Source organism: Hemiscyllium ocellatum, chromosome 6 (genome assembly GCF_020745735.1).
Source record: "Hemiscyllium ocellatum isolate sHemOce1 chromosome 6, sHemOce1.pat.X.cur, whole genome shotgun sequence".
In the NCBI taxonomy this organism is placed as follows: domain Eukaryota; kingdom Metazoa; phylum Chordata; class Chondrichthyes; order Orectolobiformes; family Hemiscylliidae; genus Hemiscyllium; species Hemiscyllium ocellatum.
Window position 1 is genome coordinate 78107593 of NC_083406.1, and position 24992 is coordinate 78132584.

General features: G+C 40.1%; 1 protein-coding gene across 2 annotated transcripts in view; it reads left to right on the forward strand.

Moving 5' to 3' along the window:
- The window catches only part of elmod1 (ELMO/CED-12 domain containing 1), a 72171-nt gene that overhangs the window by 2783 nt on the left and 44396 nt on the right, over positions 1-24992 (forward strand). For both annotated transcript variants that reach the window (XM_060826687.1, XM_060826688.1), the window contains exons 2-5: positions 8900-9045; positions 14113-14141; positions 20419-20516; positions 22504-22633. In XM_060826687.1, coding sequence (XP_060682670.1) covers positions 8901-9045; positions 14113-14141; positions 20419-20516; positions 22504-22633 — 402 coding nt within the window. In that variant the 5' untranslated portion in view covers position 8900. The remainder of the gene's footprint in view (positions 1-8899; positions 9046-14112; positions 14142-20418; positions 20517-22503; positions 22634-24992) is intronic.

Sequence of the window (24992 nt, forward strand, 5' to 3'; positions counted from 1 at the left end):
CGCTGGAAGTAAGCCACTGGCAATAAACCATAAGTTCCCTAAAAATAGCTCCAGTATAGGAAAGGGTGTAAATCAAGATGTAATTTGGCTTATTAAATAAAAAGGTACTGCAATAATCTTTGGCAACTTTTCATCCGTGCAGACTAGTCAAATTAAGTAGCAAGCCCAGCCTTGAGAGTAAGTTGAGTGTATTTGAGACATTTTCTTGGAATAATATATTGTAGAAAGAATCAGGGCAAACAGACTAGTTTAGATTTGGTAATAAATATCTCACTACATACTGGATTAATGAATAATCTCATAGCAATGAATCCTCTAGCGAAGAGTAATCATAACATGATAGAGTTGAAATTTAGTTTAAGTATGAGAAACTTGGGTTTGAAACAAGTTTTAAACATGGAGGTAATTGCAAAAGTATGAAGGTAGAGTTGCAACAATGCATTCGGAAATTAAGGTTAAGATTTAAGATAGTTTATTAAATATTTAACTTAAAGTTACATTTCATTGACAAAGACTCCAAGAGAAAGGTGAGTCATTGTATCTAACTAATGGAAGTTAGGAAGAGAAAGAAAAAGCTTACAATACTGTGAGTATTAATGACTGACCAGAAGATTGGATGGTTGGGGGTGGTGGTGGTGTAATAGATTCCAGCAATGGATAGCTTTAAAAAACAGGAAAAAATAGATTGACAGCCAGGAGTATAAAAACTGACAATAAATTTATTGATAAATATACAAAAAGTTAGGAGCTTCTGGAAACTCCTAGCAGATTTGTAAAAATCAAATGGAATACCCCAAGTGGGGAACATGAGACAGAGAACTATAAACCTGCTAACCTAACATCTGTTATTGGGACAATGTTGGAATCCATCATTAAGGACATAGCAGAACATTTAGAAAGTCGCATTACAGTCAAGCAAAATTGACCTGTTCTGTGTTAGAATACATAAAGGACTGGTTACCTCACAGGAGAAGAGTAAGGATAAATAGATCAACTTTAGTAGTGAGGGGGACTATTGGAAGAAATTCTGAGGGACAGAAATAATCCGCACTTGGAGAGGCAGGGATTAATCAAGAACAGTCAACATGGTTTCATTAAGGGGAAGTCATGCCTGACCAACTTGATTTAATTTTTCGAAGAAGTGGCCAGGTGTGTAGATTAGGGCAAAATGTTTTGGATTTTAGCTAGGCTTTTGATAAGGTGCCACGTGGGAGTCCAATAGCAAAGGTGAGACCCCCATGGAGTCCAAGGAAATTTGGCTGATTGGAGCCAAAATTGGCTGAGGGGCAGGAAGCAGACAATGATGGTTGAAATGTGTTTTTCCGGACTGGAGGCCTGTTTCCATTGGCAGAGATCATTATTGGACCCTTGCTGTTTGTGGTACATAGGTAAATGATTTAGACATGAACATAGTCAGTTCTCAGAGGATATGAAAATTGTTGGTGTGGTATATAGTGAGGAGGATGGCCTTAGATTACAGTAACAGATGGGCTGATCAGTGGCAATGAATTTCAGTCCAGATATTTGTGAGGTGGCGCACTTGATTAGGACAAGAAAGGCAAGGGAAGCACAGAGGATCAAATGGACCTAAGGATGCAGTTCAGATAGATCAAGTGGTTAAAAAGGCATATGGAATACTTTCCTGTATTACACAAGGCATAGAATTGGAGAGCAGGGAGATTATGCTGGAATTGCATAAAAAGTTTAAAGTATAACTAGAGTATTTTCGTACAGTTCTGGAATCCAAATTGAAGGTGGGATATGAGAGTATTGGAGAATGTACAAAGAAGATTTACTAGTTTTAGTTATGAAGAGCAATTGAATAGACTGGGTTTGGTTTCCTTGGAGCTGCGGAGACAGAGAGGGGGACATGATTGAGATGTGTAAGAATTATGAGGGATTTAGACAGTAAGAGATGTTTCTTTTTGATGGCAGGATCAATGGCTGGGGACAATGATTTATTAAAAAGAGCAGAAGGTTAAGAGGAGATGTGAAGAAATATGTTTTCATCCAGAAGATGGTGGGAATCTGGAATCTTCTGCCTGAAAGGGTGGAGAGGCAGAAGCCCTCATAATATTTAAATATTTGGATTTGTATTTAGAATTAGAATTAGGTTTTATTGTCACGTGTACTCAAGTACAGACCAACAATGACAGGTGTACAATGTCTCCACGCGTGGTGCTATCTTAGGAGCTACCTAGTTACAAATCTTAGATACTAAAATAGATTAGATACAAAAATAGAAATAAAGAAAAAAGCTAAAAGTTCTCCATTACTGTTCTTCATTGTATAAATTATCAAAATAAAGAAATAAAGGTAAAAGATAAACATCACAGTCCTTCTACAGCCTGCAGTTGCTCCATGCTGGAGGCTTTCCATCACACTAGGCTGACCTCAACTGGGCTTGCAAGCTGCTAACTGCCAGCCATGAAAGGCTGACCCCCACCAGGCCCCAGTCTGCCAGCCACCCCAACCCGCTTGCCATCCCACTCCACTCTGCTCCACCCAAACCCACTGGCCATCCTTCTCTGCTCCTCCCCAAACTGTCAGCCTTCCCCCTCCTCTCCGCTCTGCTCTGCCCTGTTGATCACTGGTTTTTCAGCCTGCTGACCGTACTCAGGCCCTCAGCTGCTGCAGTGCTCCAATCACCACCATTCTCTCCATAGACAACTTTCAGGTTGTACATTTGCTCGCTGAGCTGGTAGATTTCTTCTCCACATTTCATCAACATGCTAGGTCACATCATCAGTGAGCCTCCGAGGAAGCGCTGGTGTTCTGTCCCACTTGCAATTTGTATGTCTTGGTCTGTTATGGTGGGTGATGTTACTTCCCGTTCTCTTTCTGAGAGGTTAGTAAATGAGGTCCAAATTGATATGTTTATTAATGGAGTTCTGGTTTGAATGCCACGCCTCTAGGAATTCCCATGCGTGTCTTCATCTAGCCTGTCCCTGGAATGGGTATATTGTCCCAGTCGAACTGGTGTCTCTCTTCATCTATATGTATGGATACTAGTGATAGTTGGTCATGTCTTTTGGGGTTGAAAATGTGTTGCTGGTTAAAGCACAGCAGGTCAGGCAGCATCCAAGGAATAGGAAATTCGACATTTCGGGCATAAGCCCTTCATCAGGAATCAGTCCTGATGAAGGGCTTATGCCCGAAACGTCGAATTTCCTATTCCTTGGATGCTGCCTGACCTGCTGTGCTTTAACCAGCAACACATTTTCAACTGTGATCTCCAGCATCTGCAGACCTCATTTTTAACCATGTCTTTTGGGGGCTAGTTTGCTATATGCCTGTCCAATAAAACTCTGTGCACAAACACGACTGACTATGAATGGACAAGCTAGAACGAGCTATCAACACTAAACAACAGTGGACCAAGACAAAGAAAAGACTAGCCCTACAAGAAAAACTGGCCAAGTTTACGCACAGCAAAAACACAGACAATTCAGAGACTTGGATAAAGAACCTGTCAGATTGACCACTCTCGGACACAGAAAAGGCCATCCTAGTGCGAGGGTTGAACGTCAACCACAGGGACTTGGACCAAAATGATTTCTTAGCAACACTGGAATCCATCCTAAAAGACTTACGAAACAAATCCAGCAGACCATCAACGGCGGCGTTGTACGGGGTTGGGGGGGACGGCGGCAGCGTTGTACGGCATTGGGGGGGGGCGGCGGCGGTGTTGTACGGGGTTGGGGGACGGTGGCAGCGTTGTGCAGGGTTTGGGGGGGAACGGCGGCGGCATTGTACGGGGTTAGAGGGACGGTGGCGGCGTCGTACGGGGTTGGGGGAGTTGGTGGCATTGTCTGGGTTTGGGGGAATGGTGGCGGCGTTGTACAGGGTTGTGGGGGACAGTGGCGGCGTCGGACAGGGTTTGGGAGTGGGCAGAGTGGGGAGGAAGGGAACCAGTGTTGGAGAGAGTGGGGGGGTGGGGCAGGGCATCTCACTTCACCTTCACAATAAGGCCTACAAAGAAGTCAGTGGACGCCTATGGGATCACTAGTATCAGGACTCTTAGCAGAAGCAGTCATGCAGAGGATAGAATGAACAACCCTTTCCACAATCCAGCCCAAGCTTTGGGTCTGTTATATGGCTGACACCTTTGTCAGCACAAAACGCAACAAATTAGAAGAAACCTGCAACAAATAAACAACATCCTTTCTGGTATAAAGTTCACCTAAGTGGAAGAGAACAACAACAGACTCCCCTTCCGAGACGTCATGGTAGTACGCAAAGCCAATGGAGAGCTGCAGACCAGTGTTTAAAGAAAAGCCACACACACTGACCAGATACTCAACCATAGGAGCAATCATCCCAACACTCAAACGGAGCTGCATCAAGGCACTATTTAAATGAGCCCACATCACATTGCAGCACCCAGGAATTAGGAGAAGCCGAGGAATAACACCTGTACAACATATTCAGGAACAATGGATACCTGAAAAGTGCAGTCTGCCGATTCCTACACAACATACCTAAACAAGAGGACCCAACAGACCCAGCAATTCTAGCCACCCTGCCATACATTAAAGATATCTCAGAGATGACGACCAGACTTGTCCAGCTCCTTGGCATCAAGGAGCACACTGAAACACCTACCACCACACTGAAACAGCTCCTGTTTAATTTAATGGACGCTGTACCAACAACCAACAGAACGAACATCATATATAAAATACCCTGCAAGGACTGCAACGAACAATACATTGGACAGACAGGCAGGAAACTTGCCACCAGGATACATGAACACCAACTAGCCACCAAAAGACATGACCAACTATGACTGGTATCCATACATACAGACAAAGAGGGACATCAGTTTGACTAGGAGAATACATCCATCTTGGGACAGGCTAAACAAAGACACCCATGAGAATTCCTAGAGGCCTGGCATTCAAACTGGAACACCATTAACAAACAAATGGAACACATTTACAACCTCTCAGAAAATGAACGGGAAGTGATATCACCTACCATAACAGACCAAGACACACAATAGCAAGAGGGACAGAACACCAGCGCTTCATCGGAGGCTCACTGATGTTAGGATAAAGTGAGGACTGCAGATGCTGGAGATCAGACTCGAAAAGTGTGGTGCTGGAAAAGCACAGCCGGTCAGGCAGCATCTGAGGAGGAGGAGAGTTGACGTTTCAAGCATGAGCTCTTCATCATTCCTGAGCTCATGCTCGAAACCAGCTGTGCTCTTTCAGTACTGCACCTTTCGTCACTGATGTTATCTAGCATGGTGACAATGCCTGAGAATAAATCTATCAGCTCAACAAGCTAACATACAACCTGAGCTACAAATCTTCTCCAAAATCGCATAGACAACCTTCCTGACTGGTCATAGTTTTTTGCTTTCTGTCTCCCTTCGTCCTTGAATAGAGGAGTTATATTTGCTATTTTCAAATCAAATGAGGCCTTCCATATACATATATGAATTCATAGCACATGTAGGCTATTCATCACCTCCAGCCTGTGCCACCAATCAATAAGATCATAGCTGATCCAATTATAATCTCAAATTAGCATTTCCTGCATACCCCAACAACTTTTCACACCCACATTCCTTTTTCACCTCTGCCTTAAGAATAATCAAGGTCTCTGTTCCCATGATCTTTGCTACAGCAATTCAATTTGTCTCAAAATGCTGCTTTACAACAATAGCAGTGAGAACACAAGCATCTCATTTATCATTGAAAAGGTCACATAAGTTATTTGTCAATTGAATATTTGTATCACCAATGTGAATTACAAAAATTGCAAATGAAATAAATCCTAAGTACATCAGTGTATTTTTGTAAGGTCAAATTTCTAGTGTATGTCGTCATATAACATGAATGCATGAAAGGTTAATTTAAGCTGAAGTGGTTTGTCTGTTTTATATACATGGGGAATAATTGATTCTGGTTAATCAAAAATGTTGGTGCCTTGTTTTCATCCAGTCAAAGATCTTGTGTTGACATGGGTGTTGCAATTTTGTGAGGAGTACAGGATCAGAATGCTTGAATCTGGTGATCAGTGCAGAGGGAACATTGTGCTGCAGAACAGTGGACTGCGATAACAATTGCCTGAGAGTAATTCATTTTGCAAAGTTAGTTAGTTAGTTAGAGCAGCAGGCTGAAGGTTCACTTAAATATCCTTACCCTGGCCCTGAATAAATGATTATGGCCTAAAGGTGGAAGAGACCCACAGAATCCCTACAGTGTGAAAGTAGGCCATTCAGCTAAAAAGTCCACACCAAATCTCCAAAAAGCATCTCGCCCTGTAAGCCACGTGCCACCCCTACAAGGCTTAGAATGTGAATGCTGGATAACGTGAAATATAACCAACTCATCCAAACAGACATTTAAATGGTCTTTTTCATTCAAAGAATCAATACGTGCCTGTTCCACCTATTTCAGGCATCGCCTAAATAGTCACATTCCCCAGTTTTTTTTCCTGTATTTCTGCAATTACTTACATTCAGAGTATGTATTCTATTTAATAAAGTTCCTATTTAATCCATTTCTGGAAAATGTAATATAGATCACAACAACCTGCTACACTAAAAACAGCCTCTCCTGTAGTTCTTTTGTCAATACCTAAGTTTGTGCCCTCCTAGTTACCCACCCGCCTGTCAGTGGACACAATTTCTGCTTCTTTACCTTGTTCTATTAAAGATAAGTTTTCAATCCTAAATTTAACTCATTATGTCATTTGGTTGTTCTTAAGGTCACCTTGACAAATATATGTTGCCTCAAGATTTCGATTTTCAACTCTGTATGACCAACACTACCAGTGATTTAATATTTTCTTCTGTACTTGACTTTGCTTTCATTTCCAGGATTTTTAAAAAATGATGCCACATTAACACCTGATATATTTGTTTTTCCTATTTTGTACTTAACCTTATTTGGGGCTGTTGTAATACTATGATTATCCACATCTAAGCTGGGAGGCCTCAGTTTAGTTCCATTTGTTCCAGAAGTGTGTCATAACATAATATTCCTGGACCAGTTGGTTAAACTTGGCTGCCTTACTATCAGTTGGTTAAATATGGAGTCCAGCTGTTTTTATCAAGAGAGAGAATGTAAATAAAAGTATTTTGTGAGCTCGTGTCATGTGTGTCCCAATTCTTTAGCTGTTCGGTACCATGGACAGTGGTCAGAGGACCAGTCACAAGCTTTCTACAACTAAGTCATTTGGGAAGGAATAAGGGAAAGTAATCATTGGATGGTGAAGGGATCATTACAAGAAAAACTAAACAAGATGAAACATGACATAGGAGCAATGTTGGGGTTATCTTTCGGAAGGGAAATGATTAAATAGTTGAAGGGAAATAGTGGAGAGATATGTGGAAAGAGCTGAGTATGTGTCTGATTTCAAAGTTTGCATAGATTTCATGGACTGAACTTTGTATCATTTCAAGGTTGGTAAAATGAGGCAACATTCAAAAATCGACTATTTCAAGAAAAAGATTATAGTTGAAGACATTAAATGTTTGAGCAACAATTAGGTTAAATTGGATAAACATGGATTCTTGTCTAATGCTTAATCCTTACTTAGAGAATTGTTGTTTCTATCATACTGAGAGTTGTGGTCAGATTGTCAATCTTCACAGATCATCATGGCACTTCTAGGAATTACAGGTTAATGTTCTGGACGATGTTGTTGGCAAATCAGCAGGAAAAACATTGTTATGAAGGTGTAAGGGGCACTGTACCTTTAAGAGAGTGGAAAAGCTAGCAAGGATTTAGAGGAGCACATAGTACTGGAAAATTTAACATGTCACATTTGGTCGAACAGCTAGATTAGTTGGGTTAGCTAGTTACAAAGCAATTTTAAATTCAACCAACCAATTTAAATTATGCCGCAAGATACCGAACTCCATTCAAGTTTGAATTTAGTATTTTGACAATATTAAAACCAATTAAATGATACAATGCTTTGGAATATAAAACCAGGGAAAATTGAACAGTTGAGGGAGAACTGCCAAGCCACCAACATATACAGACTGCCCGCAGAACAGCTCTCTTAAAGGTGCCTTTATCTATCAACGACATGTGAAACAGAATCCCTAAGAAGAAAAGAAGACAGAGGAAAATACAGAGGACACTCTGCAAGCTGACTGGTTTTGAAATGTGATTTTTTTTTGGTTAAATTGTAATCAGGATTTTTTTAATCAGATCAGTATTATGAAAGGAAAGGTAAAAGATAGATTAGAGAAAGGAGTTATAAATCGTTGTTAATTAATTATTCTCAGTTATACTTTTAAAAAATAAAGTTGTTAATTTTTACTTTAAATAGTGACTTTTGGGATAGTTCTTTGCCTCTCAAATTTTCACAGATTGGTAAATTTCACAGCATGGGGTAAATCTTTTTTGTTGATGGTTTAAATTAGTTGGGGGGGGGTTTACCCTGTGACGCAACAATTGTATTTTTCATTCTATTTCTAGACTTATACAAACACAGTTACGATAGATGGTGATAAAATGCAGAACAACTGGTGCAGTGATATTAAAACTGGAAATGCTGATGAAACCTGTAGAATTATCAAAACAGAGTTGCAACCCTAACTCTGATTAGCCCGGTGTCAGGTCAGCTGCTGACTATGTTAAATAAAAGGGAAGAGAAGCAGATTTGGTGACCATGTTCTGTAAACTTTAGCTACACCACACCAGGGCACTCCCAGTTTTGCTCGAAAAAGGACTCTAATGTAGATTGCAAATAATTGTTTTTTTCAATTTCTAATTTTTTTTTGTTTGAAAACACCAAAAAAAACTGACTTCAGCATAGGTTAACATCCAAGTTCTTTTAACTTGTTGACTAAATATTGCATTTATTGAATGGAAATATCTCTTCTCTGGAACTACTCTTGAATTCACTACTTGTGTTTGTTGCTTGACTGCAGAATGCTGGTTCAGCTATGTCTATACGTTTACTGCAAGTGTCTGTGGAGATTTCTCAAGTTTATCCTCAGAAAAATAACAGGTAAATGTGAGCTGCAGAGAATCTGCTACAGCAAGAAACCTGGAGCTCAAAGGACATTGAAAATAGGTAGGTTTCAAAAAAATTTTTTTCCCTTTCTACTAGTTAGCATTTGATAACTGAGACAAAAGACACTGTCACCTCCATTTGTTCTGAATTCATGTTTGTTCATGAATGATGTCTCTGTCACCCCTGAAGTATCTTGGTTTTTTTTGCGGCTGAGTTATGCTTTGCATTTTCCATTGTGAAAACATTGCTACCACATAGTGCCTCCCTTCTGATAAGGAAACCTCATATAAAAGGAATTTTTAAGTTGTAAAATCCAGCTGGACTCCACTATTGTCTTTTAAATCTCAACTAATTGTATGCTTTGATTACCTAATGCATGTAAAAAAAAATTGTCATCTGTCTACAGACACAAATTGGCAGGTAGCCATTGTGTGTGTAAGTTAAAATGGTCTTTACCTGCAACCAAGGAAAAATACACAGAGATTTGAGGGACACATTTTTATGTAGCCCTGTATGAGTTTTCACACTGAAAGTCTTCCAAAAGTTAGTTTTACGCTGATGTTCATTCTGCAAAATGCCATCTGCTGCTCTGAACTGCCATTTCTTTTAATAGTTCACCTTTTCTCTTAAAGGTGCTGTTGCAATCTCTTCACATTTGGCCATCTTGCTGAATTCCTTGTCCTTATGTGTTCCCCAGTAAGCTACTTGCAGAAAGTTTACACTGACCAATGCACAGTGACAATCTTGAACAAAAATTAGATCAGGTTCTCTGCAGATATTTTTGACAGATGGTCATGTGTGACTTGCTAAGTTGATATTTTGAATGCAAATTAGGAAAAGTGGCTATAACATTAGAATTGTGAATGAGATAGAAAGTGAAGTAGTCGATCCAAAACTGGAGCAGTACACCAAAATAACGGAAGCTAAGAAGGTATGAGGGATGAGGTGGCTACAACAGACTGGGTTAATTTAGTAACAGACATGGCTAATACTAAGGATCAAATGTTCACTTTGCAACTGTTGTACACCACAGGAAAAGTTGCTGAACTCTTGCTTACAAAAGAAATAAAAGATGGACTTAAATCCAAAGACAAGGCCCAAGTTGCTAGAGAAAGTGACAAGTCTGAGGTCTCGATGCATTTTTGAATTCAGGAAAGGAGAAACAAGAGGTTGATGAAGAGGATTACAAGAAATATAGCTCTTCAAGTCCGCTTTTATAAATATATAAAAAGAAAAAGATTAGTGAAGACAAATGTAGCCCTAAATAAAACCAAAATACTGCAGATGTCAGCAGTCTGAAACAAACATTGAATGCAGGAGAAACTTAGCAGGTCTAGCAGCATCTGCAGAGGGAGAAACAGAGTTAATGTTTTGAGTTCAGTATGACTCTTCAGAGATGTAGGTCCTTGAAGATCTAAAACAGGAGAAATAATAGCAGAGAGCAAGGAAATGGCAGAGCAGTTAAACAACTAATTTAGTGCTTTCCAGAAGAAGATATGCTTTTCCAGAAAAGCTAGGGAAACCAGAGTCTATGGGGAGGAGGAATTCAAGGAGATTAGTATCATAAAAAATAAAGTGCTCGTGAAACTGATGGGACTGTTAGCTGATAAATCCCCAGGCCCTGATAATCTACATTTAAGATACCAAGAGAAGGTTGTCACCTTCCAATGTTCTATACATTCTGAAACAGTCCTGACAGATTGGAAGCTGGCAAATGTAACTGCACTATTTTTAAAAAAAGAGGGAGGGGAAAATAAGGAATTGCAGCATGATGTGCCTAACGTCATCAGTTGAGAAAATAATTTCAAGGACACTTAGAAAATAGAACACAATTACACACAGTCACTGTGGATTTATGAAAGAGAAATTAATTTTGACAAATGTACTGGAGATTTTTGAGGACATCCCTGAACACTATATGGGCAGTTTAGCATGGCAAATCCACCTAACTCGTACATCTTTGGACTGTGGGAGGAAACCAGAGGAAACCCAGGCAGGCATGGGGAGCATGTGCAATCTTCATACAGACAGTCGCCCGAGGGTGGAGTCAATCTAAGGTACCCTGGGAGTTTGAGGCAGCAGTACTAATTACTGAGCCACTATGTCACCCAAAGGGCCTTCATAGTGATTTCAGCAAGTTCAGTGAGCAAATGTGTGGCTATTGCATACACTAATGGATAAATGTGAAATTGTTCACTTGGTAGGAAAAACGATGTTAGAGTAGAAGTTAAATGGTGATAGTTTGGGAAATTTCAGTAGACAGAGGGATCTAGATATCCTTGTTCCCAAGCAGTTGGGAAGGCAATTGGTATCGTGAATGTCATTGCAAGAGGGTTTGAGTACTAGAACAAGGATGCTTTACTGCAGTTATACAGGATCTTGGTGAGACCATACCTAGAGTATTATGTGCAGTTTAGTCTCCTTACCAAAGTTAAGATGCCAAAGTCCAGCTCGGCGAACAGAACCACAACAACGAGCACCCAAGCTACAAATCTTCGCACAAACCTTAAGATATATATTTGCCATAGGAGGAGTGAAATGAATCTACACCAGACTGACTCCTGGGAGGTAGGTTTGTTGAATGAGGAGAGTTGGGTCAAAAGGGCCTGTATTCACTTGAGTTTGGAAGAGTGAGAGGGGTTTGTTTTAAAACAGACAAAACTCTGATCGGTCGACATGTTTCAGAACAAGGATTCATGGTCTCAGGATACGTGGTAGGCTATTTCATACTGCGACAAGATAAAATGTCCTCACTAATGATGAATTTGGGGAATTCTCTACTACAAAAAGCTGTGGAGGTGATGTCACTAAATATGTTCCAGAGAAATTAGCTGAAAAGGGTCAAAGGGCATGTGGAGAGAGCAGGCGTGTGTCATTGAGATAGAAAATTAGACACGATCATGTTGAATGGCAGAGCAAGCTCAATGTACTAAATAGCCTACTCATATTTCTTAGGTTTATATATTTATGCCCACATTGTTCTCCCTATAATGTCTTGACACTACTTTAATCAATTTATTGAATGTAATATACCAAATTTGATGGGGGAAAGAATAAATCATAAAAATAAACAACAGAATTTCTCAAATATTCAATATTTCTAAGCGTATTGTGTCATCATTTTTCATTTTCAAAAATGATCCAGCTCTAGTGGCAGGACAAATTACATTTGAAGAAGACTAATAAATAGACCTGGAATGAAGTGCAATGAATGATCTGTTTACTCCATGTGTTTTCAGTCAAGAGCGTTTACAATTGCAGAAGCGTATTCAGAAATTGCAAAAAAAATGTTTGTACTATTGAATAATGTTTGAAACTTTTTTTCAGGAAAGTTTTTTTTGCTATCTTGCTAAACCTATTTGAAAAAGGAAAAAACACTTGGATTTTAAGATTTACAAATTTTGCCATACATAGTAGGCAGCAGTGAATGTGCAAGACAGCAATCTTGCATGACACCATCTGTCACTGGCTGTTTAAAATGGGCTGTATGATGATGAAGAACTACAATCTCTCTCATCTGAAAATCATGGCTAAAACTGTAAATTTGAGTGGAAGTTAAAACAGGTAATATATCATTAAATTATGCCTGCGTACAATACCTGTCACTTTTTTTATAATTAATTCCTGTACACACATCTACAACAAAAAAACCCTGTGTTAATTTTATTATGCTAATGTTTCTATGAATCTTTGATAAAGGTTAGTTGACAATGAGGAAAACCTCTGAAGAATTTCTTGGAAATCTTCATCAATCCAACTAAAACACTTCGTGTACAAGGCTTATAACATCATAAATATAATCCATTATGCCCCATGTCGAAGAGAGCTTAGTTTATGAAAGCTGGCTGCTAACTCTTCCTACTTGTTCCCACACCTCCCTCCAAGGCCCCAATGGATCCTTCCATATCCGTCGCAAATTCACCTGCACCTCCACACACATCATTTCCTGTATCCGCTGCACCTGATGTAGTCTCCTCTACATTGAGGAGACAGGCCGCCTACTTGCGGAACGTTTCAGGGAACACCTCTGGGACACCTGCACCAACCAACCCAACCTCCCCCTCCCACTCTGCCAAGGACATGCAAGTCCTTGGCCTCCTCCATCGCCAGACCTTGGCCACATGACAGCTAGAGGAAGAGGACCTCATCTTCTGCCTAGGAACCCTCCAACCACACGGGATGAATGTAGATTTCTCCAGCTTCCTCATTTCCCCTCTCCCCACCCCAGATTCAGCACTGCCCTCTTGACCTGCAATCTTCTTCCTAACCTCTCCGCCCCCACCTCCCCTCCGGCCTATCACCCTCACCCTCCCCTCCTTCCACTTATCGTATTCCCAGCGCCCCTCCCCCAAATTCCCTCCCCCCTATCTTTTATCTCAGCCCACTTGGCACACTAGCCTCATTCCTGATGAAGGGCTTAGGCCTGAAACATCGATTCTCCTGCTCCTCTGATGCTGCCTGGCCTGCTGTGTTTTTCCAGCACCACACTTTTCAACTCTGGTCTCCAGCATCTGCAGTCCTCACTTTCTCCCTGCTAACTCTTCCTACTTTGCAAGTCTTCTGGCACAGTGACAACCTGAGATATCTGTCTGAACAGAACATCTATGACTTTCTTGTGCCTGTGATTGTCAAATGACTGAGATCACACAAAGCTGTGCAAAGGAATCTGGGAGATAGAAATAGGTGCAACTGAATTTGTGATGACCGAAAACTTGTTTTATAATGTGCATTGAATTTAAATTAAATTCTAATATTAGTGTTTTGTAAAAATATTGGCGGTCAACTTGGCTTTCTTATTGGATCTGTTAAGTTGGAAAGTATTAAGAGAAGGAAGACAGTGCTTCCATGGTCAAATCGAATCCAGCAGCAGCAGCATTCTAAAATTTTGATTGTAAAATTAATCTAGTTTGAGTGTTACAAGAAAATGTGAGTTTTGAGAATGTAAGTATAAATTGCAATGAAAGCATGAGAGCAGATTAAAGCAAATATGTTACTAAACATAGATATAAAATGAAAGGCAGTCTAATCTAAGTGCTGTGCAACTTGGGATCTACATTCCAGCTCAGCATGAGTTGTAACTACACTAATTGCATTGTAGAATAACTTGATTTCTTTATTTCTTTCCAGAGGCGTCATTAAAGTCGTCCAAGAATGAAGTAAGTAAAATATTTTAGCATTCCATCCATAATTATTAATTTGTAAGAGTATGAGTAGAAAGTCAGAGCAGAGTCTGGAGTTGCATGATCAACCACGATCGTATTAAATGGCCGGGCAGGCTCAAAGGGCTGAATGGCCTAGTCCTCCTATTTTTTGTCTTTCTATGTTCAAGTTTGTGCTGCAAGGCCAATATATCAGTCTTAAGGTGCAATACCTATTGCTTTGTGAGGTCTGAGCAATGCTTTGTATACCTTAAGTGTGACTTCTATCCCCTTTATAATATAGTCCTTTAGCTATGAAAATTATATTGCATTAGCTTTTCTGATTATTCACTGTGCCAGTTCTGGTTTTAAACAATCTACTTGTATACCTGTACCATACGCAAATTTCATCAGCTCTTTTTGGACGCCCTCTGATTCTAGCTTTCTACTATTTAGAAATTATACTATTAGATTGCTATTCGATCCTAAATAGATAACCTCACATTTTAAAATCCGTTTTCCACAGTTTTCTTTTCTATTCAATTAATTGATCAGTATCTCTTAGCAGGTTTACACTGTCACATATACTGTTTACTGAGTACAATGGCACAAAGGATTAATGCCTTTTACCCATCCCATTCCCATAATGTGTTGATAAACCATGCTACTGAATGGTGGCATAGAGTCAATAGGCTACATAGCCTATTCCTGTTCCCATGTTCCAATGATGCTTGGAACAGCACCTAGTCTTGTCATTTTTTTTTAATCCAACCATCTAAGTTATTAAGGAATACAATGACTAGTTGAGGCCCTGACATACATCCTGGTGGGACATCACCGGTCACATCCTGCCAGTGACCCTACTCATTGGCATAATGCCAGGAAACAATTTGGTTACCAAGTTAGCAATGTAGCTTCAATCCTGTGAGTTTCATTTTCAGTCAATAGTTTGTTATTAATACCCACTACAAGTCCCTTTAAATAATATCCACAAAAATTCCTGAGTTTTTTCACTCCTAATTGTTTTTGAAAAAGGCAAAAGAAGTTTTGGCATGTGAATATTTTAATGGAATAAAGTCATAACGTCGTTAATGTCTCGAATAAACTGTTGCAATAAACTCCAGCAGTGATTTTCTGTCTAACATGGACTACATATTGGGAGTTCCCATTTAAAGCCAATTAACTTAACGTTATTTTACTTTAAAGTTGCTAATAAAATAGGGACAATATACTTAAGATTGTTTCCTACCTGTGTGGCTCTTAAGAACTTTAACCATGCTTCTTCTCCCATACTCAGTTCCCACTGACCTTCCTCTCGTTCCTGCTACTGCTCCCAATCCCACTTTATCATGTTGTTGTCCTTTAATATCTAAAACTGTAAAGTTCTAACTTTACAGTGTCAGCTCTTTCTGCTACCTTGTATTCTGAATCTGGGATGAAGTTCTGGGCTATATCCTAGTGCTGAGAAACATCCTAAAGTAACAAACTGTACAATGTTGATTTTTGACCTCTTGATTATGTCAAAAATATTTACATATGCTAAGAGAAATTGCAACAACATAACACGAGATAAATGCTATCACTTATATGCTCTTCATTTATCACTTTGCTGGCTGCCTATTTGCCAGCTTTCTTATTTATGCTGGTATTTATGCTCTCAAATCCATCTTATCTCTGCTTACAGTTTGCTCGTATTTATTGTCATCCACTATTAATTAATACTTGTTATACATGAATTTGCTGGATTATCTATCTGGATACTTTCAGGCTGAACCTAAACCTAAACAGGCTTGGCAGTTTAGTGAACGATTAACTCTCTGGTAGATTCATTTTTTTTCTAATTGATGGAGTTGATTGTAAAATTCACCCATCAGAAAGTGGCCTTTTCCAAAATTCCATGGGTCAAGAATTTCAAAACATTAAAAATTTTGAAAGAATTAGTGAATGAAAATACTGTTAGTAAAGTCTTAGTCAGATAGCTGGACTCTTTTAGTAAAGATTGACACTCCACAGAGTCACAGAGCTGTAAAGCATGAAAACTGACTCTTCAATCCAACTCGCTCCTGCCAACCAGATATCCTAATTTAATCTAATCACATTTGATAACATTTGGCCCAGATCTCTCTCGATCTTTCCTATTCATGTGCCTATCCAGAAACCTTTTAAATGTTGTAATTGTACCCGCCTTGTCCATTTCCTTTGGCAGCTAATTCCATACACGCACCACCGTCTGCAAGTAAAAGTTGTCCTTTAGGTCCCTTTTAAATTTTTCCCCTCGAGTGGACTCCGTTATCCTGGGAAGAAAATCTTGGCTATTCACCCTAACTGTGCCCATCATGATTTTATAAACCTCTGTAAGGTTACCCCTTAGCCTCTGCTCCAGGGAAAATATCCCCAAGGTATTCAGCCACTCCCTATAGCTCAAACCCTCCATTCCTGGCAACATCCTTGTAAATTTTTTCTGCACCCTTTCAAGTTTAACAACATCTTTCTTATAGCGGGGAGACCAGAATTGAATGTAGTATTCCAAAAGCAGCCTGACTAATGCCCTCTAATAGCCATAACATGACATCCCAACTCCTATGCTCAATGCACTGATTAATAAAGGCAAATGCACCAAACATCACCTTCAGTACCCTGTCTACCTGTGACTCCCTGATTTGCTCAATCAAAATGCAACACCTCACATTTATCTAAATTGAACCCCTTCTATTACTCCTCAGCCCATCAAGGTCCAGCTGTACTCTGAGATCACCTTCTTCACTGCCACTTCACCAGCAAGTTTGGTGTCATCTGCAAACTTACTAACCATTCCTCCTATATTTACATACAAACCATTTATGTAGGTAACAAAAAGTAGTGGACCCAGTACAGATCTTTGCGGCCTCTAATCCAAAAACAACCCTCCACCATCACCCTCCGACTCCTACCTTCAAGCTAACCTTGTATCCAAACGGCTAGCCCTCCCTGGATTCCTTGTAATCTAATTTCCCTAAGTAGTCTAGCGACAGAATCTTGTCGAAGTCCATTTGACAATGTCCATTGCTCTGCCCTCAACAATCATTTTTGTTACTTATTTTAAAAACTCAATCAAGTTAGTGAGACAAGACCTTCAAGCACATAGCCATGCTGACTACCCCTCACCAGTCCTTGTCTTTCCAAATACATATAGATTCTGTCCCTCTGAATCACCAACAACTTACCAATCATTGATGTTTGGTTCACTGATCTATAGTTCCCTAGCTTTTCCTTACCACCTTTTCTTAAATAGTGGTATCATATTAGCCAACCTCCAGTCTTCTAGCACCTCACCCATGGCTAACGATGATGCTAATATCTCAGGAAAGACCCCAGCAATTACTTCCCTAGTTTCCCATAAAGTTCTGGAATTCACCTGATCAGGTCCCAGGCATTTATCTACCTTCAGGCATTTTAAGACGTCCAGCACCATCACCTCTCTAAAATGGACACTTTTCAAAATATCACTCTTCAATTCCCCAAGTTCTCTATCTTCATATCCTTCTCCACAGTAAATACTGATGCGGAATACTTATTTAGTATCTTACCCATCTTCTGTGGTTCCACACATAGACGGCCTTGTTGATCTTTGGGAGCCCTATTCTCTCCCTGGTTACTCTTTTGACCTAATGTATTTGTAGAATATCTTTGGATTCTCCTTAACCCTATTTGCCAAAGCTATTTCATTGCTCCTTTTTGCCTTCCTCATTTCCCTCTTGAGCATACTCCTACTGCCCTTATACTCCTTGAGGAATTCATTCAATCCCAGCTGTCTATACCTGCCATATGCCTCCTTTGTCTTGACTAGAGCCTTAAATTCTCTTATTATCCAGCTTTCTCGACACCTGCAAGTCTTGCCCTTCACAATAATAGGAACATACTGCCTCTGGACACTCATCTCATTTTTGAAGGTCTCCCACTTTTCAACCGTCCCTTTGCCTGCCAATAGTCTCTTCCACGGAGCAGGAGAATCGACGTTTCGGGCATGAGCCCTTCTTCACGGCTTTTCCAGCAACACATTTTCAGCTCTGATCTCCAGCATCTGCAGTCCTCACTTTCTCCTAATAGTCTCTTCCAATCAACCTTTGAAAGTTCCCACCTAATATTGTCAAAATTGGCCTTACTTCAATTTAAGCTTTAACTTTTAGGTCTGGTCAATCCTTTTATATTACAATTTTAAAACTAACAATTATGAATCACTGGCCCCAAAGTGCTCCCCACTGACACCACAGTCACTTGCCCTGCCTTATTTCCAAAGAGAAGGGTTAAGTTTTGCTCCTTCTCTAGTAGGTACATCCACTGAATAAAAAAAATGTACACACTTAACAAATTTCTCCCCATCCAAGCCCTTAACTCTATGGCAGTCCCAGTCTGTTTGGACAGTTGAAATCCCTTATCATTACAACTCTATCATTCTTACAGATATCTGAATTCCTTATAAATTTGCTCCTCAATTTCCTACTGACTACTGGGGGGCCATGAGGTGATCATTCCTTTCTTATTTCTCAATTGCACCCAAATAAGTTCACTGAATGCACTTCCAGAAATATCCTCCCCAAGTACAGCTGTAATGTTTGCCCTAACTAAATACACCACTTACCCCTCTTTTCTCACTTCCCTTTCTATCCTTCCTATAGCATCTATACCCTGGAACATTAAGCTGCCAATCTTGCCCTTTCCTGACCCACGTTTGTGTAATAGCTGTGATATCCCAGTTCCATATTCCCAACCATGCCCTAAGTTCATCTGCCTTACCTGTCAGGTCTCTTCTTTGTTATTATTCACTTGTAGAATGTGCGCTTCGCTGGCTGGCCAACATCTATTGTCTGTCCATAATTGTCCATGAGAAGGTGGTGGTGAGCTGCAGTCCACCTGCTATGGGTTGACCCACAATGCTATTAGAGAGGGAATTCTAGGAAGCTGGGATTTTGACCCAGCAACATTGAAGAAATGGTGATATATTTCCAAGTCAGGATGGTGAGTAACTTGAAGGGGAAATTGACGGTGGTGGTGATCCCATGTATCTACTGTTCTTGTCATTCTAGCTGGAAGTGGTCATGGATTTGGAAGGTGCTGTCTGAGGATCTTTGGCGAATTTCTGCAGTGTATCTTGTAGATAGTACACATGCTGTTACTGAGTGTCGCTAGTGGAGGGAGAGGATGCTTGTGGGTGTAGACTGAATGGGCAGCTTTGTCCTGGAAGGTTTCAAAGCTTCTTGAGTATTGTTGGAACTGCACTTATCCAAGCAAGTGGGGTATATTCCATCACACTCCTAACTTGTACCTTGTAGATGAAATTGTAGGTGTACCTTGTAGATGTACCTTTTCTTTACTCAGCGAGTTGTGAGTTCATGGAATGCCCTGCCAGTAGCAATGGTGGACTCTCCCTCTTTATGGGCATTTAAACAGGCATTAGATAGACATATGGAGGATAGTGGGCTAGTGCAGGTTAGGTGGGCTTGGATCAGTGCAACATCGAGGGCCAAAGGGCCTGTATTGCGCTGTATTTTTCTATGTTTCTATGGTGGATGGGCTTTAAGGAGTCAGGAGGTGAGTTACTGCTGCAGTATTCCTAGATTCTGACCTGCTCTTGCAGCCACTATGTATGTATGGTGAGTTGAGTTGAGTTTCTTGTGAATGATACCCCCGCCCCCAGGATGTTGATGGTGGGGGATTCAAGACCGGTAACACCATTGAATGTCAAGGGACTGTGGTTAGATTGTCTCTTACTGGTGATGGCATTGAAATAAATGTGCTTTAATATATCAATCCTACCTCGTCCTCTACTTTGCTGTTGCCTGCCTTGACCATTTGACTTGTTACTATTTTCTATTGTCTCAGCCGCAGTTATCCACCCTCCCACCAGACCCGCACTATTTTAAAGCCTCCCAAGTAGCACTAGTGAATCTCCCTGCCAGGAGATTGGTCCCCTTTCAATTCAGGTGCAATCCGTCCTCCTTATACAGGTCACATCTACCCCAGAGAGTTTTCAGTAACCCAAAAATGTCTCCTGAACAGGGAGCGGACTTAGCGTTCCCAACTAAACACACTTCCTCCAGCAGTCATATTTAATTCTATTCTATTAGTCAAATCTTTATTCACAATTGATGTGAGCTGGCAGCATAAACATTAATTTTGAAAAATCATTCAATTTTGACATTTGTACCCCACTAAAATCAATAGCTTGTTTAATCAATTTTGAAGTATTTTCTGTTTGACTAATAATTTGTGTCTTATTGGTTGTACGTGTTCAATCTATTCTGTTTCTTTCTGGCAGCTACTCCAGTCTGCTGTGACAACCCATGTAGACGATATTGAAAGGACAGTCGATAACATCATGCAACTGAAAAATATTAATCCTGATACCAATCCACAGTAATGGAATTTAAATTTTACATTGTGAATTTTCAATGATCTTTTAACAGTGTCATAGAGGTAATAGGAAAGTCTTACTGCAACTGTACAAGGTGCTGGTGAGACCACATGTGGAGTACTGTGAACAGTTTTGATAATCTTATTTAAGAAAATGTATAATTTCATTGGAGGCAGTTCAGAGAAGGTTCATTAAGATGATCCCTAATTCGGAGGGATTGCCTTACGAGCAAAGATTAAACCGGTTTGGATGCTATTTGGTTTAGAAGAATGAAAGCGGTCTCATTGAAATGTATAGGATTCTTAAGGGGCTTAATAGGGAAAATATTGAGAGGATGCTTCTCCTCATGGGCGAGTGTAGGATCAAAGGGTATAACCTCAGAAGTAAGACCACCAATTTAAGACTGAGGCAGGGAGGAATTTCTTCACTGAAGGTTGAGAATCTTGGAACTCCTTATAGACTGCTCAGACACACTCCTTGTGTACATTGAAAGATGCAATAGATTCTTGATGAGTAGGGGAGTCAAGGGTAACAGGAGAGTAGAGATAAGGAATGACACATCTGTCATGATCCTAATGAATGGTGGAGCAGGGTTATGGGGCCAAATAACCTACTCCTGTTTCTGTTTCTTATAGTCTTTAAATTCACATGCATGATATACACCATTGACAATCGTTGTGCACACAGTTCCGTGCAATCTGTCTTTGAATATTACTTTCAGGGAAAGTGGATCTATCCAGGTCTGAATTTCGTAGCATAATTATTCAACACTGAACATGAAAATTTACTGCATGCAAGCAGTCTTCAATTTGCGGATGAATTTTGAAGGACTTATGCCAATTCTGTTTTCACATGAACATAGTAAATCTGTTTACTGAAAAATGATGCAACCTCAGTCTTACAAATGAATGGTTACCAAAAGAAGCTAATGGTGGCCTTGAAGGGGCAGATATTTTCCCATAGCTCCAATTTAGGATGAGGCTTTTTTTTCAAAATACTCTTGATAAAAACTTAATGTTTAATAAGTGATTTATAGTTTCAAAGGCAGTATTGTATTAGTCAATCTCATGCCATTGTATGTGAATAATCAAAAGCAATTTAAATTTCCATGTTCAAACATTGAGGAGGTGGAGGACGCATTTGGGAAGATGAGAGTAGGTGGAGGAGAGAGGAGGGATGGAAGGAGGACGGAAGTAAAAGGAACAGGGAGAAAAGTGGAAAGAGAGAGAGGGGAATAATGAATTTATAGCTCTGTTTATTATGAACAGTTGAATAGAATAGAATTGTATATATTAATTGATCTAATTAATAAGCTTTTCCAATCAATTACTGTTGGAGGCAAAGTCTAATTCCCTTTTAGAAGTATCTTTTGACTCTGTGCTACCGGTGTAAGTGACTTAAGATAAATATTAAAGGCCAACTGAACCACAAAGGACATCACCAGCCACCAAGCTAAATCCGATGCAAGTGTTCCCTTTTCCCGCGTGTACCTGCTTATAGGAATCTCAGGTTAGCTATTGGGACAGGAACTGTGGCTGAACATGTTCCCTTCTGCAAGCAAGGCCACTGAAACTTTGGCTTCATTTTAATCTCACTCTCCTGTCAGATCCTGTACCTCTGCTTCAAGAGGATGGAGGGGTAAATTCAACTGCATTGAGCTTTGAGACATCTGGCAAATTGATTCAGAATTGTCCTCATTTGTGATGGACAAGAAATTATGAGGGAATTAAAATCTTAAATCAAGATCTTGCTGCCATAATAATAGTGCCAGTCAAGGCGACTGAAGCCACTGAAGGCAGTTGGGTCACATGTAAGAAGTACATTTGTGATCTCATGACAAAATTGGTGGCACAATGCAGTATAACATCAAGCTAGAGAGAATATTGCACTGATTTCTGCCAAGGCATAACAAAGGAAGTAAATAGTATATGTAAATAATATTTGTTTCTCAATATAAATGAACTGAAATTTCTAATTTATTCTGTCAAGGTTTGGGATTTCTCTGCAAGCCTGTCTCCTACAGATTGTAGGATATAGAAGATTGATTGCAGAAGTTGAAAGACTCCGCAGAGATCAGTATGATTCAGAAAATCCACACCATGAAGAAACTCTATTGAAGGTCAGTGTACAGAGAAACTGCATATTCTACTGATATGTTTCTTTTCCTCTGCCATACAGTGCCATTTTTTTTTTCAATATTAGCCACATGAAGGGTTTCCTCTAGGTACTCCGATTTCCTCCTACAGTCCAAACATGTGCAGGTTAGGTGATTTGGCCATGCTAAATTACCCGTAGTATTCAGGGATGTGTAGGTTAGATGCAACAGTGAGGAGAAATGTCCTGTAATAGGGTAGGGGAATGGGTCTGGGTGGATTACTCTTCAGAGGGTCCGTTTGGACTTGTTGGGCCAAACGGCCTGTTTCCAAACTGTAAGGATTCTTTTTTTAAAAAAAAATGTTTTCTGAAGTCTTTTTATGTTCCTAATTCTAATTTTCCATAGACACTGAAGAAGGCGGTGTTCAAATGCAACAAGATCTGGCCAATATCCAGGCTTGGGCTGACAAGTGGCAAGTAACATGCATGCCACACAAATGGCAGGCAATGACCATCTCCACTAAACGATAATCTAATAATTGTGCCTCGACATTCAATGGTGTTATCATTCTGAATTCCCCACTATCAACATCCTGGGGGTTACCATTGACCAGAAACTCAACTGGACTCGCACTTAAATACAGTGGCTACAAGAGCAGAAAGGAGGCTTTGAAAACTGTTGTGAGTAACTCACTTCCTGTCTCCACAAAGCCTGTCCACCATCTACAGGAGTGTGATGGAATATTCCCCACTAGCCTTGATGGGTATGGCTCCTACAACAATCAAGAAGCTTGACACCATCTGGTCAAAGTAGCGTGCTTGATTGTCACCATATCCACAAATATCCACTCTTTCCACCATCGCTTAGTAACAACAATGGTTACTGTCTATAGGACGCATGGCAAAAATTTGCCAAAGGTCCTTAGATAGCACCTTCCAATCCCATGATCGTGTTCATCTGGAAGGACAGGTACATGGGAACACGACCATCTACGAAATCCCCTCTAAGCCACTCCCCGTCCTGACTTGGAAATGTACCGACATTCCTTCACTGTAACTGGATCAAATTCCTGGAATTCCCTCCCTAATGGCGTTGTGGGTTGACCTGCAGCATGTGAACTGCAGCAGTTCAAGAGGCAGCTTACCACCATTTTCTCAATGGTAACTATGGATAGGCAAGAAATGGTGGCCAGCCAGCAATGCCCACGTCACGCGAGTGAATTAAAAAACAATCCTCTGGTTCTCTGCTTCACAAATCATTTGAGAATCATTGTGCCATAACATAGTTACAGCACTGAAGGAGGTCAATCAGCCCATCGTTTCAGTGATGTATCTCTGCAAGAACAGTCATCTAGTGCCACTGTTCCCTCTTTTCTGCTATAGTCCTCTTTCTTCCTCTTTATGATGTAATTCCCTTTTGAAAGCTGCAATTTAATCTGTGTGTATGTTCTCAGGTTGTGGATTCCAGATCCTGACCGATGCTGCAAAAAGTTTTTTTTCCAAGTTGCTATTGCTTATTTTATCAATTACTTTAAATTGTTGTCCTCTAGTTCTCCATCCTTCCACCAAAGGAAGTAGTTTCTTCTATCTTTTCTGTTCAGACTCTTCTTAATGTTGAATATCTCTTCAAATATCCTGTCAACCTTCCTCTTTTCTAAGGAAATCAACCTGCACTTCTCTGATCTATCTTCAGAGCTAAAGTTTTTCATTCCTCTTGTGATATTTTTGTGAATAATACCTTCTCATCTTTCCTAGGTATGGTACACCGAGTAGCACAAAGTTCCAGTAAGGCCAATCTTTTATAGGGATCTATAATAACTTCCTTGCTTTTGTACTCGATACCTGTTTATGAAGTCCTGGATCACGTACACTTCATTACCATGTTCTGAACCTTTCTGCCATCTTGAATGATTTGTGCTCCTACGCCCTCTTTAGAACTGTACTCTTTGTTTTGACTCTTTTTTTCTTTAAATGGATGTGAAAATCACTGGTTAGGTGAGCATTTGTTGTCCATCCCTAAAGACCTAAAAAGTGATCTGGTAGCTCCTTTCTAGAATCACTGTAGCCCGTCTAGGTACATCAACTGCATTAGGGAGAGAGTTCCAGGATTTTGAAAGTGATCTTGGAGGAACACTATATGGCTTGAAATCCGGTTGATATGCAATTTGAAAGAAAACTTGCAAGTCATGGTATTCCCATGTGTCTATTGTTCTTGTCCATCCAGATCTAGAAGTCCTGGATTTGGAAGGAAAAAGGAACGTTGGTGAGTTGCTGCAGTGCATCTTGCAGGTGATGCACACTACTCCACTTCATTAGTACTCTAAGTGAATATCTATATAGTGGATGGGTTGCTAGGTTTCGGGGAGTCGGGAGGAGAGTTACAA